Source organism: Leptonotus elevatus, chromosome 14 (assembly GCF_054856555.1).
Source record: "Leptonotus elevatus isolate MCC_2025b chromosome 14, RoL_Lele_1.0, whole genome shotgun sequence".
Lineage (NCBI taxonomy): Eukaryota > Metazoa > Chordata > Actinopteri > Syngnathiformes > Syngnathidae > Leptonotus > Leptonotus elevatus.
In genome coordinates, this window is record NC_141252.1 from 3,834,011 (window position 1) to 3,849,484 (window position 15,474).

The 15,474-nt window shown below is 43.0% G+C and overlaps 1 protein-coding gene across 1 annotated transcript; it reads right to left on the bottom strand.

The window, feature by feature from the left end:
* Positions 1–797: 797 nt before the first annotated feature.
* Positions 798–13,737, bottom strand: akap12a (A kinase (PRKA) anchor protein 12a). Its single transcript, XM_086095145.1, has 7 exons — positions 13,642–13,737; positions 12,283–12,373; positions 6,760–12,197; positions 3,982–6,516; positions 1,879–3,900; positions 1,245–1,809; positions 798–1,146 (listed from the first exon to the last, which is right to left on the bottom strand). Exons 1-6 carry the CDS (start codon positions 13,735–13,737, stop codon positions 1,249–1,251), a joined length of 10,743 nt encoding a protein of 3,580 aa, XP_085951271.1. The 3' UTR covers positions 798–1,146; positions 1,245–1,248.
* Between the last annotated feature and the right edge of the window lie 1,737 nt (positions 13,738–15,474).

Here is a 15,474-nt window from a genome sequence, read left to right on the forward strand (position 1 = left end):
AAAACAAAAGCTGCAAGGGCCAATGAGATTTTTTTTTTTTTACTTGATACTCTTTTACTGTTTTTTTGCTAAACAGAAAAATAAAGCAATTTAAAAAAAAATGTATGATCTAGTTATTAAAAAAGGCAAATATTTCAGATTTTATTTTATTTTTTTATGTTTTGGGGTGGCCCACAGCCAATTATCCGACGAGAATAGATCCCGCTGAAACTCCTCTCCACATTCAACCCAAAATTAGAGCATTATGTATTAAGATGACCATATTTGATGACCTTTCTTAATATTATAAGTCCACAAATCGAACCTTGGCGCTAAGCAAAAAGTGGAGGAAACAATCTTTGTTTCTGAAACTGAATTGTCTTCGTTCTCCGCAGTGTTATGGAGAGAAATTCTCTTACTATTTTAGCTGTAAATGTATTTGCATATTTTAAAAAGTTCATTAGTAGTAGTCGTTGCAGTACTCGTTACTGACATCATCCCACTTTTGTGACAGCTACACTTCAAGCACTTCCCAACTTTATTTTTTTTTAATAGCATTTTGTGAATGTCAAGTTTTTTTAGCAGCCCGTGGCATATACTAAAAATACATATGATATACATGCACATAAATATTTTTCTTATTTTTTAAATATCTGTAAATGATAAGCCCACCAGTTTGTTGAACATTCAATAAAAAAACAAGTTTTAATTTTATATTTTCTTTGGACAATGTCGATTTACAGATTGGTTGAAAGTGTAGTTAATGGGTTAAAAAAAAAAAAAAGTCCACCTGGGAATGAAACACAGATGACTGAACTTTTTTCCTTTCGTTTATTCTTCAGTCAACACAACCGCATTTGTGTCCAAATATGTCGATATGTAGGCGATATATCAAACAAACCCAGAAAAGTGTGTAGCGTGCGCAAGGCGCGTTCCTATCTGGAATCCTGAAAACGCCTTCCTGCTGTGTGCAATATCAACAAATTGGGGGTCAATGTGGTCCCTATTCATGCTCGTATTCTCACTTATTTCAGTTTGAGGTTAATATAAGTCATATACATGATGAAGAACAATACAGGCGTCCTAATAAGTTGCAGAGTAAACCAAATGAGACTGCAAATGACATTGTATCCGCCTCCGCAGTGACTTTCTGGCCATCAAAGCAACCTTGAAAACAAGAGAAAATAGAGAACACAGTGCAGCATTGTCATTAGGATTCTTGCAGAAGTCCAATTTTTCAAAGGAGAGACTAAAAAGAAACGTACCCGCTTAATCGCACTCTATGGCCGCAGCACTTTCCGTTTTGGAATCGTCGAGCGCGATGGCAAAATCGTCACCATCGATCTCACTTTCGGCATCGCGCTCGGGATTTGGCAGCGTCTTGGACTCCTCAGCATGCGTTGTTTTTGTCCCTTGGTTGTCGTCATGTCGTGGACTCTCATCTTGAGGCGCCGACACGTTTTTTTCCTTTTGAATTTCAACCTCTTCCTTTGCGTCCATCCATATGTCCTGTTCGTCATCTGCTTCTCTGATGGGAGTCTCGGTTTCTGGTTTTTGTGCAGTTTGTGATGTTTCTGTTGCCTGGAAGTTGAGTGTTTCATATGTTGTGGCGACAGTTTCTTCTACTGATTCTTCTGCCTCAATTGTTTGGAGGTCAGAATCCAAAAGGACTGGAGGATCCGTGGTCACTGTGATCCCACTGAAATCCAGTTCTTTCGCCAGTTCAAAGGTCTCTTCAATCTGAACTTCCTGTTTTTGGCCAATAGCAGACTCTTTTGGGAATGAGGTCATTTCTATTTCTGGGATCTGAACAAATTCCTCTGGCTGTTTCTGAGTCTCAGACACTTTTTGGGGTAGCCGCACTTGGTTTTCTCTTACCTGAAGATTTTCATCTGGTACCTCCATCTGTTTCTTGGCCTCAGTGGACTCGTTTTGGTGTAGGGGTTCTTGGTTTTCGCTTGCCTGAACATGTTCTGTTAGTTTCTGGGTCTCAGTAAGTTCTTTGGGAGGTGAAAGCTCTTGCTTTTCTCTTGATGGCTCATGCTCTTGTGATAGTTCCATCTGTTTCTGGATTTCAGTAGACTGATTTTCTGGTATGGGCTCTTGTGTTTCGCTTGCCTGAACAAATGTCTCCTGTATCTCCATCTGGATCTCGGTCAGCTCTTTTTGGAATAGGGGCTCTTGGTGTTCGCCTGCCTGAACATATTCCTCTTCTAGCACCGTCTGCTTCTGGATCTCGGTGGACTGTTTTTGAGGTAAGGGCACTTGGTTTTCTCCTGCCTGATCATGCTCTTCTGATAGCTCCATCTGTTTCTTAGTCTCAGTGGACTCGTTTTGGTGTAGGCGTTCTTGGTTTTCGCTTGCCTGAACATGTTCTGTTAGTTTCTGGGTCTCAGTAAGTTCTTTGGGAGGTGAAAGCACTTGGTTTTCTCTTACCTGAATATTTTCCTCTAGTGTTTCCATCTGCTTCTGGGTCTCGGTAGACTCTATTTGGAGTAAGGGCACTTCGTTTTCTCCCTCCTGGTCATACTCTTCTGATAGCTCCATCTGTTTCTGGCTCTCGGTTGAGTCTTTTGGAGGTAGGAACTCTTGGTTTTCTCTTGCCTGAACATGTTTCTCTGGTACCGCCGTCTGTTTTTTGTTTTCAGTGGGCTCTTTTTTGAGGATACGCTCTTGCTTTTCTCTTGATGGCTCATGCTCTTGTGATAGTTCCATCTGTTCCTGGGTCTGTGTTGACTGTTTTTCTGGCATGGGCTCTTGTGTTTCACTGGCCTGAACATATTTTTCTTGTAGCTCCATCTGATTCTGGATCTCGGTAGACTCTTTTTGGAGAAAGGGCACTTCGTTTTCTCCCTCCTGGTCATACTCTTTTGATAGCTCCATCTGTTTCTGGTTGTCGTTTGACTCTTTTGGAGGTAGGTACTCCTGGTTTTCCCTTGCCTTAACATGTTTCGCGGGTACCCCCATCTGTTTTTTTGTTTCAGTGGACTCAGTTTCAGTGAGGATAGGCTCTTGCTTTTCTCTTGCTTGCTCATGCTCTTGTGATAGTTCCATCTGTTTCTGGATTTCAGTAGACTGATTTTCTAGTATGGGCTCTTGTGTTTCGCTTGCCTGAACAAATGTCTCCTGTATCTCCATCTGGATCTCGGTCAGCTCTTTTTGGAATAGGGGCTCTTGGTGTTCGGTTGCCTGAACATATTCCTCTTCTAGCACCGTCTGCTTCTGGATCTCGGTGGACTGTTTTTGAGGTAAGGGCACTTGGTTTTCTCCTGCCTGATCATGCTCTTCTGATAGCTCCATCTGTTTCTGGTCTTTAATGTCCTCTTTTTGCAATACGGACTCCTCTGCTTTTGGTGTCTGACAACTCTCTTTGGTTAACACAGCTGATTTTTGGTTCTCAGCTGGCTCTATTGGACATGGGTGCCTTTCTGTTTCCTGTGGCTGAACATTTTCCCCAGTTATTTCTGTCTCCCTATGGTTGTCAATTGAAACTAATGAGTCCCCTGCCAGAACAGCCTGTAGACTCACCTCACTTTGCCCTGCTGTTTTGAGCTCAGCAAGAAGATTTAGTAGGGACAGTTCTTCTGTTTCTATTTGGGCTAGGGATTCTTCTTCTTTTGGGATCTGAAAACCTTCCTCAGTTGATTTTGTGTCTTGGCACTCATTTAAATCTATTTGGGATAAGGGTTCTGGTGAATGAACTCCTTCCTCAGTTAGATCTTTTTCTTTTTGACAATCAACTGGATCCATTTGACGTAAGGAATCTTGCAGGGTTTGATGACCTCCCTCGGCTGGCTCTGTGTCTCTATTTCTATATGTTTGGGTATAGAGTTCTTCATTTGCGACCGGTGCTTCATCAGTTGGTGCCATCAGCTCCTCTGCTTCCAGGACCCAAATGTCTTCCTCCTTTTCCTCTAAACTCTCTTGATGTGTGGGGACCTCTAAACCTTGTGGGGTAGCTTCTTGATGTGACACTTCTGCAGAATTCTCACTTGGGCAAGCAAGCTCCTTTTCTGGTAATTCCATATGTCCATCACCTTTCCCAAATTCAACTTCTTTTACTTCTTTTGAGACCATTTGCTCCAAGGTCTCAAGGAGGTTCTCCATTACATATGGAACAATCTCATGACACATCACTGCATGGTCCTTATGCGTTACTTCCTCAACACCCATGGGTGCGGAAAGAAGTTCAACCTCTTCAATATTTCTGCTACACGTGTCAATGACTCCTTTTTCTCTTACATCAACTTCCAGCATCTGATCCAGACTCCTCTCGGCCGATGTGATGTCCATATGAACGACTTGTACTTGAATGCTGTCGTTATCTTCCATCACTGTCGCTGGCACATGCATCATCACGGCCTCGTTGCTCACCTGTGCCGTTTCTGCCAAGTCATCTGTCATCATCGGTGATTCAGTCAGAACAGTTCCTGTAGATTCTGCTTCTACGGAGCCCAGTAGGGGTTCCTGCATGCCAGATGGTGTGGTAATCAGATCGGGTAGTGAAGTTGAGACTTCTTTAAAATGGCACATGGTCACTTGAGCAACCAGAGCATGCTCGACTGCGACTGAAGCAGTTGTCACCTCTACATCTGGTAGATCCCAGGTTTCTCCCTCAGTTCTGGTTTCTGTATCACTTGGATGTGCCTTAAGTTTGACTTTGTCTGCAAGATTTCCACAAACTTCAGGGATTTCTTCATAAAAAACATTTTCGAAGATCTGAGCGCAATTTTTTTCCTCCTGGTGTAAGGATACATGTGCTTCTGTGACTTGTATGCCATCTTTCTGGTCATCAGCTGTGTTCTCTGGTTCTGGGCCCTCCTCCCCGTCTAAAGCCTGATCCGGTTGAGGCTTGGTTTGCTCTCCTTTGGAAGAAATTTCATCCTCCGTTTCTGGCTTAGTAATTTCCTCTACCAATGTTTCCTTTGGAAGTGTCTGTGTGATACTTTCTTCAGTGATTCCCAGTCCAGACAAAGCCACCTCCTCCACCACCGTTTCTGTCTCGACTGCAGTAAATTCTTCCGGCTCTTGAACTTCATCACTTACAGCTGACATTACTTCTGTTTCAGAACTGCATTTCATTGCTTCATTCTGAGTATTTTCAGTTTTCTTTGCCAGAATAATCTCTGTCGAATCAGTTACTTGATTCCTGTCTTTGTTCCCTGGCTCTAGAGCCACATCAAGCTCCGCTTCCTCTTTGAGTTCACTTGGAAGAATGTCCTCTTCTAGAATGCTTTCAGTGGTTTCTTCAGATTGAAGTAATTCCGCGTTGGCTTCCTCTGATGCTGGGGCGTCAGAGTTTTTTATGCTGTCCATTTCATTCACTGCTTCCTCTCCTTTGTCCTCTGATTCCACATTAATTTCACTTAGTGGTACGGTCTTCTCTTTAATTTCAACGGAAGCAGTTCTCTCTTCAGCAATACCTTCTGTTATTCTTTCTCCCTCCAATTCAGTTTTGACCACATCCACTGCTTTCTGGTCACTCTCTGGTTGGACCTCAGCAAAACACACAGTATTTTCTTTGAGTTCTTCCGTCATCTTTTCTTTTGCAGCGATGGCTTCTTTTGCATCACCTGATTCTGTCCAGTGTGATTGTTTAGATTGTGTTCCTTCTATTTCTTTCACTAGTTCAGTTTCTGATACATCCACTTCCACCTCTTCATCTTTAGCTGACTCAGTAGGAGTTTGGAGCTGAGGTGCCATCTTCTCTTCACATTCTTCAGTCATGGTTTTCTGTGGATGGATACTTTCACCTACTTCTTTGTGTTCATCTGATATTAGACATGATTCTTGTACTGCCTCCTGTTCGGGACTAAGTTGAGCTTTGTCCCTATGGTCTTCGCTTACTGGTTTGTCCTCAATAAGAGGCACAGGTCTGTCTTTGACTTCAGTAATCACGGTTTCTTCTACAAGTATACTTTGTGATATTTCTTCATTTTTAACTGACAGGTCTCTTACTACTATGTATTCGTCCTCTTTTATTAGTTCAATTTGAGGGTCACTTACAGTTTTCTGATCTTTTTCTTCTGTCTCAACGTCGGTTTCCAGCAGAGGCATGTCCTTGTCGTTCACTTCTTCTTCATGAATATCTTCTTTGAGTTCAGCATGTGTTTCAACAAGTTCCACTTCTGCTTCCTCTGATTCTAGTGGTTTTGCTTGTACAGCTTCTATTTCTTTAATAAGTTCATCTACGGATGTATCCACTGGTGTCTTTGCTAGATCTTTGTTCTGTGGTTCAATACTGATTTCAGGTAGGCGCTCTATCGTGTCCTCGAGTTCACCCGCAACCTTCTCATAAAGGATTTCATCTTCAGCCAGTTGAAGACTACATTCCTGCAAATCCAGCACTTCTGTTTTTGCCCCTGAAAGATAAACAGAATTCAAGCTGGCTTCAGATAAAATCTCAGGTGTTGGCTCTAGTTCCTCTGTAACGGCTTCTGGAACCTTTCCTGATGTTACTTTGATTTTCTGTTCCTCCAAGTGTATTGTGACAGCTAGTAAAGTGTCTTGCTCTGCGTCTGTTTCCTTAAGGTCAGTCTGAGCAATTGTTTCCAGTTCTGGTTCATTAGTTATTGTTTCTGCTGTAACATCCCCTTGTAAATTTGTTGTGTCGTCTTGTACATCTTTTGACCTTAGCAACTCATCCACTACAGGAATGTGATCCTCTTCCGTAAATAGTTTGACAGGTTCCAACACATACCTACTGCCTCCATCTCCACTTTCATGTTCTGCGATAGATACAGACACACCTGACAACACACTGTCCACTATGGAGGCTACTGTTTCATTTGGATTGCTTGCCAGATCTTCTAGATCATCTTCTGCGCTAACATCTTTGCTTTCCAACAACTGCTCTGAAGACTCCCTTTGTTTGACATCAGTGAGGCAGTCAACAAATTCATGAATGTTGTTTTCTGACTTGGGAAGGTTGCTGTCTTCTGTTTCATCTGCGGTCATTTCCACTGTGTCGAGCCCCTCGGTATAAAGCTGAGGTGTGATTTCCTTGAAATCAAACATTTGGGTCGGAATTGAAGGTAAAATGTCCTCGATGTCAAACTCATGGGTTGAAATTGGATGCATAATTTCCACTGCATCAAGTTTCTCAGTAGGAATTTGAGGTACGATTTCCTCTCTGTCAAGCTCTTCAGTAGGAGCGGGAGGGGAAATTTCCTTGGTGTCAACTACCTTGATAAGAATGTGAGGTGTAATTTCCTCGGAGTCAAGCTCCTCGGTTGGAATAGGAAGTCTACATGCCTCAAAGTCGAGCTCCTTCGTAGGAATGGAAAAAGGTGTAATTTCGTCATTGTCTGACTCTCCAGTAGGAATATGTGGGGAGATTTCTTTGGTGTCCACTTCCTTGATGAGAATGTAAGGTGTGATTTCCTTGGAGTCAAACTCCTCGGTTGGAATAGGAAGTTTACTTGCCTCGAAGTCAAGCTCCTTGGTAGGAATTGAAAGCGTAATTTTGTCAGTGTCAGACTCTCCAGTGGGAACTGGAGGCACAATTTCCTCTGTGTCACTCACTTGGGTGGGAAAGGGAGATCTTTTTTCTTTGGTGTGAAGTTCTTGGATAGGAATTTGAGGCAAAAATCCCTCCGTGTTGCGCCCCTCTGTAGGAATAGAAGTTGTGATTTCGTTGGTGTCAAGCTCCTTAGTACGAAATTGAGTCTTGATTCCTTCAATTTTGAACCCCTCGGTAGAAACGAGAGGTGTGATATCCTCTGTGTCATGCTCCTCGGTAGAAGAAGGACGGCGGATTTCCTCGGTGTCAAGCTCTTGGGTACGAATGGAAGCTGCGATTTCCTTGATGTGCAAATCCTCTGTGTGAATATGAAGTTTTATTTCCTCTGTGTCAAGTGCCTCTGTTTCATCTGCGGTCATTTCCACTGTGTCGAGCTCCTCGGTATAAAGCTGAGGTGTGATTTCCTTGAAATCAAACATTTGGGTCGGAATTGAAGGTAAAATGTCCTCGATGTCAAACTCATGGGTTGAAATTGGATGCATAATTTCCACTGCATCAAGTTTCTCAGTAGGAATTTGAGGTACGATTTCCTCTCTGTCAAGCTCTTCAGTAGGAGCGGGAGGGGAAATTTCCTTGGTGTCAACTACCTTGATAAGAATGTGAGGTGTAATTTCCTCGGAGTCAAGCTCCTCGGTTGGAATAGGAAGTCTACATGCCTCAAAGTCGAGCTCCTTCGTAGGAATGGAAAAAGGTGTAATTTCGTCATTGTCTGACTCTCCAGTAGGAATTTGTGGGGAGATTTCTTTGGTGTCCACTTCCTTGATGAGAATGTAAGGTGTGATTTCCTTGGAGTCAAACTCCTCGGTTGGAATAGGAAGTTTACTTGCCTCGAAGTCAATCTCCTTGGTAGGAATTGAAAGCGTAATTTTGTCAGTGTCGGACTCTCCAGTGGGAGCTGGAGGCACAATTTCCTCTGTGTCACTCACTTGGGTGGGAAAGGGAGATCTTTTTTCTTTGGTGTGAAGTTCTTGGATAGGAATTTGAGGCAAAAATCCCTCCGTGTTGCGCCCCTCTGTAGGAATAGAAGTTGTGATTTTGTTGGTGTCAAGCTCCTTAGTACGAAATTGAGTCTTGATTCCTTCAATTTTGAACCCCTCGGTAGAAACGAGAGGTGTGATATCCTCTGTGTCATGCTCCTCGGTAGAAGTAGGACGGCGGATTTCCTCGGTGTCAAGCTCTTGGGTACGAATGGAAGCTGCGATTTCCTTGATGTGCAAATCCTCTGTGTGAATATGAAGTTTTATTTCCTCGGTGTCAAGTGCCTCTGTTGGTAGTGGAGGTGTAATTTCCTCTGTCTCATGTGCCTTGGGTGTAGGAATAGGAAGTCTGAGTTCCTCTGTGTGGAGCCCCTTGATAGGACTGGGAGTTGTGATTTCTTTGATGTCGAGCTCCTCTGTAGAAATTGGAGGTGTCATTTCCTGAGTGTTGAGATCCTCAACAGGAATGGGAGGTGTTATTATTTCCTGGGTGTCAAGCTCCTCTGGAAGGACAAGAGGTGTGGTTTCCTTCGTGTTAAGCTCATCGGTCTTTATTGGGGTTTTGATTTCCTCAGTAGTGAATGGAGCATCGGTGTCGAGCTCTTCTGTATGAATGTGATACTTGATTTTCTCAATGCTGAGTTCACTGGTAAGAACGGATGGTGTCATTTCATCAATGTCGGGCTCCTCAGTACGAGCAGGGGGTGTGATTTCTTCAATGCCGAGCTGCTCGGTAGGAATACGTTTTTGTATTTCCTTGGCGTCAAGCTCCTCTGTACGAATTGGAGGTATAATTTCCCAAGTGTCAAGCTCCTTGGTGGGCATGGGAGTTGCGACTTCCTTGGTGTTGAGCTCCTCTGTATGAATTGGAGGCGTAATTTCCTGGTTGTCAAGCTCCTCTCTAAGAATGGGAGGTGTGATTTTCTTTGTGTTAAGCTGCTCGCTTTGAATTGGGGTTCTGGTTTTGCAGGTAGTAATTGGAGGTATACTTTCGCCTGTGTCAAGCCTTTCTGTTGGAATGGGAGGCTTGATTTCCTTCATGCCGAGTTCCTCGGGAGGAAGCAAAGGTGTAATTTCCTCGTTGTCAGGCTCCTCAGTACAAGTGGGAGTAGGGATTTCTTTATTTTCGATCCCCTTGGTAGAGGGTTTGTTTTCCTTGCTGTCGAGCTCCTCAGTAAGAATGGTGGGTGTGATTTCCTTGATGTCGAGGTCCTGTGTTGGAATGGGAGATGACATTTTGTCTGTATCAAGCTCCATTGTAGAAGGAGGAGGTTTCATTTCCTGGGTGTCAGGCTTCTCTGTAGGAATGGGAGTTAAGATTTCCAGGATGTTAAGCTTCTTAGTAGAAAAAGGAGGTGTCATTTCCTGGGCGTCGAGCTCCTTGCTAGGAATGAGAGATTTTGTTTCCTTGATGTCTCCTTCCTCTGTAAGAATTTGAGGTGCCATTTCCTCAGTGTCTTGCTCCTCGGTAGGAGTGGTATGTGTCATTTCCCCAGTGTCAAGCTGCTCTGTAGGAATGGGAATCGGGATTTCCATGGTGTCAAGCTCTTCTGTAGAAATCGGAGTTGTAATTTCTGTGGTTGTGTTGACTTTCGCTGCTTCCATTTCATGTACAACCAGATCTGTTCTGGTGGTGGGTGCGTTTGATTGTTGGACTTCAGATAGTTGTGACTCCTCTCCAAATGTTTCAAGTGTGTCAAACAAGGCAGAAGAAACCATTTGGTCTGAACGCAGCGGGTCTGTCTCTGGCGTAGGGGACATCCTCTCAACGACCTGCTGCATAAACTCTTCTGTTTCTTTGACTTGGGATTCTGCCAGAACCGGTGTGCTGGCGCCCGATGTTTGTCCTGACAGCTGGGAGAGCGCAGAGATCATCTCGCTTTCGTGGGCGAGGCAAACATCCACAGGATGTGGTGTGGTGACGGCCTGCGATGTGACCTCGATCAGATCGTCTGCTGTGGTGCTCTCTGTAATCTCACCTTCCTCCGAAATATCACTCAGTGCTTTTCCACTGAACTCTGTGAGGGTGGCCTGGTCTTCATTTGTGGCCTCAGTTTCTGATAAATCAACATTGTGTTTGGTTTCTTCGGTCTGCAGAGTATCCGAAGTTTGGGCTTCCTCTGCCACCTCCGGGAGGAAGTCTTGGTTGAGTTCAACATCTGTTTTTATGGATGTTTTCCTCTCAACAGTCTCTTTTGGTTCAGTCTCAACAGTGTCATAATCGGACAAGGGAACAACAGTCGGCATCTTGGAATTCGGGTCACCTGGACCGAGCTCCGAAGCTGCTTCTTGGTCTTCGTTTGAGATGGATTTTCTCTTTTTCCAGCCTGGGAAAATCTTAGCAGAAAAGGAGAAGTTTTCGTCAGTTTCAGGACTGCGTTGGCCTTCTTCCACAGGCTTGGCTCTCCTTTTCGGGCTCATGAGTCTTTTGAAGGCAGTCCAAGCTGACTCAACGTCGCCCTCAGGTGGACTGGCACCTCCCTTGGGAGTAGATGCTAAAACATCACCATTGTTGTCATAATTTACTACTACTGCTTCCGCATCATTTACATCATCAGTTGATGTTTTGTCATCAGAGACCAAAGCTGTGTGACTTGTCGTACATAAAATAGCGTCCCAGGAAATGGCCGCATCTTTCCGCTTTTGGCCCTCTTCCGCTCTGCACTCTAATACGTCAGCTCCTTCAATTGGGTTCAGCTCGTCTTTGGGCATCCCGGTTTGTACATCATCATTGTTAAAGGCGGACCTGTTCACTTGCTTTTTGGGAGATAACAGTTTCTTAAAGGTGGCCCACGGACTCTCCTCCTCTGTCACGATCGTTCCTGCAGGTTGTGTAGGACTTGTATCATTCTGTGCCATGTCTGTTTGTAACAAAAGCGGGTCTGAGTTGTCTCTGGACGGTTGACATACTTCAGCCGCAGACGGATTTGCATCTTTTTGCCTTTTGAGCTTCGTGACACGAGAGCCCAAGAGAAGCTTCTTCAGAGGACTCGACGGAACATCCTCAAACTCTTTGGGGGCTTCAGACCTGCTGAATGAATTTTCTTCCTGGTCTCCATCTGCTAGTGTTACTCCAGTATTTTCCGTGTCCTCCTGTTGGTTTTGCATGGCTTCTTTTGCCGTCTCCACGACTTCCTGTACAACCAGCTCTCTTGTCATGGTCTCGACTTCCAACGACATCCTTTTCTTCGCTAATCCGGCGAAGATTCCCGTGGTGAAAAACTTTTTAATGGGTGACATAGTCACTTCCTCTTTGGCGCTAGAGGGAGACGAAGGATCCTGTTCGGGCAGAGTGTCGAGGTGCGTCCATTCTTCGTCGGGGCTATCTGCCTCGTTCTGGGAATGATTTAGGACTGCTGCTTCTTCCTCACCTGGACGTTTTGGATTCTCATTTTGACTCTCGTGTGCTGTGTCCACTTGGGTTCTGTCGTCACGGATTTGGTCAGCAGGGTTTTTGGCCTCAGTGGACTCGGGGCCATCTTCTTTGATCTCACTGTGGTCTCTGGAGCCTCGTTTCAGCTTCAAACCAACTTTACTGAAGAACGTCTTAAAGCTCTCATTGATGTCATTTTGTTTTGCTTCAACTTCAGTTACATCGAAGGATATTTCTTCTTCTTTTCCTTCTTGTTGGGCTTCTATAAATGACTCTTTCTCATTCACTACAAAGTGTTCTAGTATTGCCGCCACTTCTTTAGGTGGCTTTTCTGCAAGCCCGTCAGCTTAAGAAATGATAGCAAGGAAAGGAAATCAAATCACATCAGTTATGTGTTTATTAGGACTCATTTTCGGTTGAGTACTGCCTACCTCCGGCATCAGCGTCTTCCTCACAGATACCATTGACTTCCTCCAACGGGGTGTCGGAATTTGCAGCAATTTGCCTGTTGTTTCTGAGAAGCTGCAAAAGAAGTACAAAACCCCAAAATGTGAAAATGGGACCTTTTGTAATTGTGGTAGTCATTGCGCGGCTTCATGACGTGACTCGATTTCAGTGAGCTCTCCATTTTGAACAGGAATAAGGTGAATTGTCCTTTTTATTTATTCTTATATATTATTTTCTATTTATTTAAATTTAAGAAGCCAGAAACGAATCAAGCAATAACATTCAAACACTAAAACTCATTTTCGGTTAAGGAATGCAAGTAAATAACTATCATTTGACAAGACGTAATTATGAGCTTCACTGCTACTATTTTCAATTTTGTTTTTTTATGGGGTAAAACATTGGCTAACTAGGTTAAAAAGCTTTCACATAATGGCGTGTTTAACCATGACAGTCTTTGGTTGCTGTTTCATACCACTGAGAATTGTTCTGTTTCCTGTGATCACATTACATGCTAATTCTAAATAAGTGCATTATAGAGGAAATTCTGTCGCTTGGCAGTTTGCTCTTTATTTACAAACTAAAGCTGTAAAAATGTATCATTTCAAATTCGATTCAATGTGAAGGACACGTCAAGCACGCATATATGAATAAACATTTGACAAAAATTCACTAAAGGAAAACAAAGTGACCCATGATTCGGTATCACCTCATATTTTAACATCTCACACAATACACTAAAATTCTGCAATAACTGATATATTGCATTACAAGTTGATGTTTTGATACTTTATCAAAGCAGATAATAATACATGATACAGATAAATGTCCTCCAGAAAACAATGACAGATCATTTGAAAGAAAAACCTAAATATTTTAAATTGGCATTTTCTCATTTCTGATTTTTAGTTCCTGATTATAAAAGGGCCACAAGAGGGTGGCCCATTCCAGTATTGGTATCGGCTGCCATCACGAGTACCGATACTTTGAAATAAATCCTGGTATCATCCTTAATCAATAGCTCATGCGTGTATCAATAAAGCACACGACGATACGGTACATCACAAAATGGATATTTCCTCCCCCCGATATTCAGATTTTGTATAAAGTAAAAACAATCAGTTTTATGAAATTTAATTTCCTTCACCTGTAAGTCTTTTCCCCCACTTTTGGATTATCAATTAGTTCAAATCTAGGACCGAATCTGGGCAAAATTTGTAAACAAAATGATTTTTGCCCTACGTTGTCCGATTTGGATAGAAATATCACTCCAAGAAAATAACATTCAGGAAGTCAAAACTTCTTAGTAGGGACACGTTTTTTTATTGCATTTGAAAATGTACCTTCTCCTCATCACAACGTTGGACATCCTCCACTCCGCGCTCTGCAGCGTCCCGGCCTGGCTCGCCTTCCTCAAACGCTGACTGTGTGTCCCCCATTTCTCACATAGCCACGCGGTGGTGGCAAATGATGCAAGCTGGACGTGCCAAGGCCTTTTTGGATGCGGGAGTTGAGGGGAGGGATTGAGGGGGAAGGGGAGGAAGAGGAGCGACAGCGCTGTGGGGTCACATGAAGCAGCGAGCTGTCACGCTCCTCTTTGCTGTTGGAACACGGATGTTTTGAGAAAATAGCAGAGGGGGGGAGGGGGGTGATGCACAATTATCAGCAACGCTAGCATGTGCCTGATTGGATTTGATGATGGCTCATATTGTATTTAGTTTTGCTTTTCAAGTGGATATTGATGAGTCAGCTGCTTAAAGATCCTCTGCTGGCCCATAAGTAGTCCTCGCATTTTCTACACCCAAAAACTTTTTTGTCATTCCATCATTTTTCTTTGTCATTTTCCCCACCGATCAACGTTCACATATTTACCTCATTCGGGACATCCAGGCGACAGTTTTCCAAATGTCCCAATTTTCTCAGAAGTTACATTTTGCCCTCCCCAAAAATAACTTTTAACTGAATGGGACGTCCAAAAAAAAGTTGCCATTCCGCCTTCTAAACTGTTCAACTCATTCAGAACATCTTGGGAACTTTTTTTCTTCCCACATTCTAATAATTCTTACATTGCCAAAATTACACAGTTTTTACAATACAATTCCTGAATCAAGATTTTTTTTGTTTACACATTTGCCTCCTCTTTCCACAGTTCTTGACCGATTCAAACCCATTTCTACTTCAAATAGCACATTTAGGCCATCCTCGTGGAAACTTTTTATCACATTCCCCAGATTCCCAAATTGTCACAATGAAATTCCCAAATGAAGAGATATTTTACACATTTAGGTAAGGCAGCTTTAATAGCGCCACAAGGCAACTCATGAGCTTCACCCAATCACAGACACAACAGTTTCACAACATTAAGGACATTACAAGAAGATTTTAAGAACGTACATTTATTTAAAAGTCAAATAAAACTTTGACATTGCATTTATATATATATATATTTTTTTTACTTAATCAAGGGTATAGGGAAGTTTTAGCAAACTTTTGCTGGTAGCTTATTCCAATTTGCATAACTCCTCCTCCCACGATTCTTGACCGATTCAAGCCATTCCAACTTCAAACAGATTTTTGAGACATCTTGGGAACTTTTTTTCTGCATTGCAATAATTCCCATAAAACCAATTGGCTGCACACTCTTTGAAATAACCCCTTTGCTATGTCATTTTTTTCCAACTGAGAAAAAAGTATTTTCACAATCCGCATTTCACATCAAGTGTCCAACACGAGGCTTGTTTTTCATATTTCATACGTAAGGGCGGTGATGATGACATTGGCCACGGTGTGGCGCCAACATGTGACGCGGGTGTAGAACTTCGTCACCCCCCCCAGTCACACGGCCGCCCGCGCAAGCGTCTCCTGATCGTATTTAATCGCATTGGTTATGTTTTTGCTGCAATCATGCTTCATCGCGCCGGTCAGTTGACTTCCACCAAGGTCTGACATGAAACCTTTTTCGGTTTACTGGCCGTTAGAACCGGTACTGGCACCGGTTTCGTATTTAGCCTCGTTATACAAAAGGAGTCGGGTTTCAAAGTACAGTTCCAAAACGAGGGTTTGGCTTCCATGCAGCGTCATGATTTTTATTTATTTTTAATAGTTGTCCAAACTAAGTTTAAAAACTGCCAGAATTTGTGACTTTGAATAATTAAATAAATAATAATAATAAATAA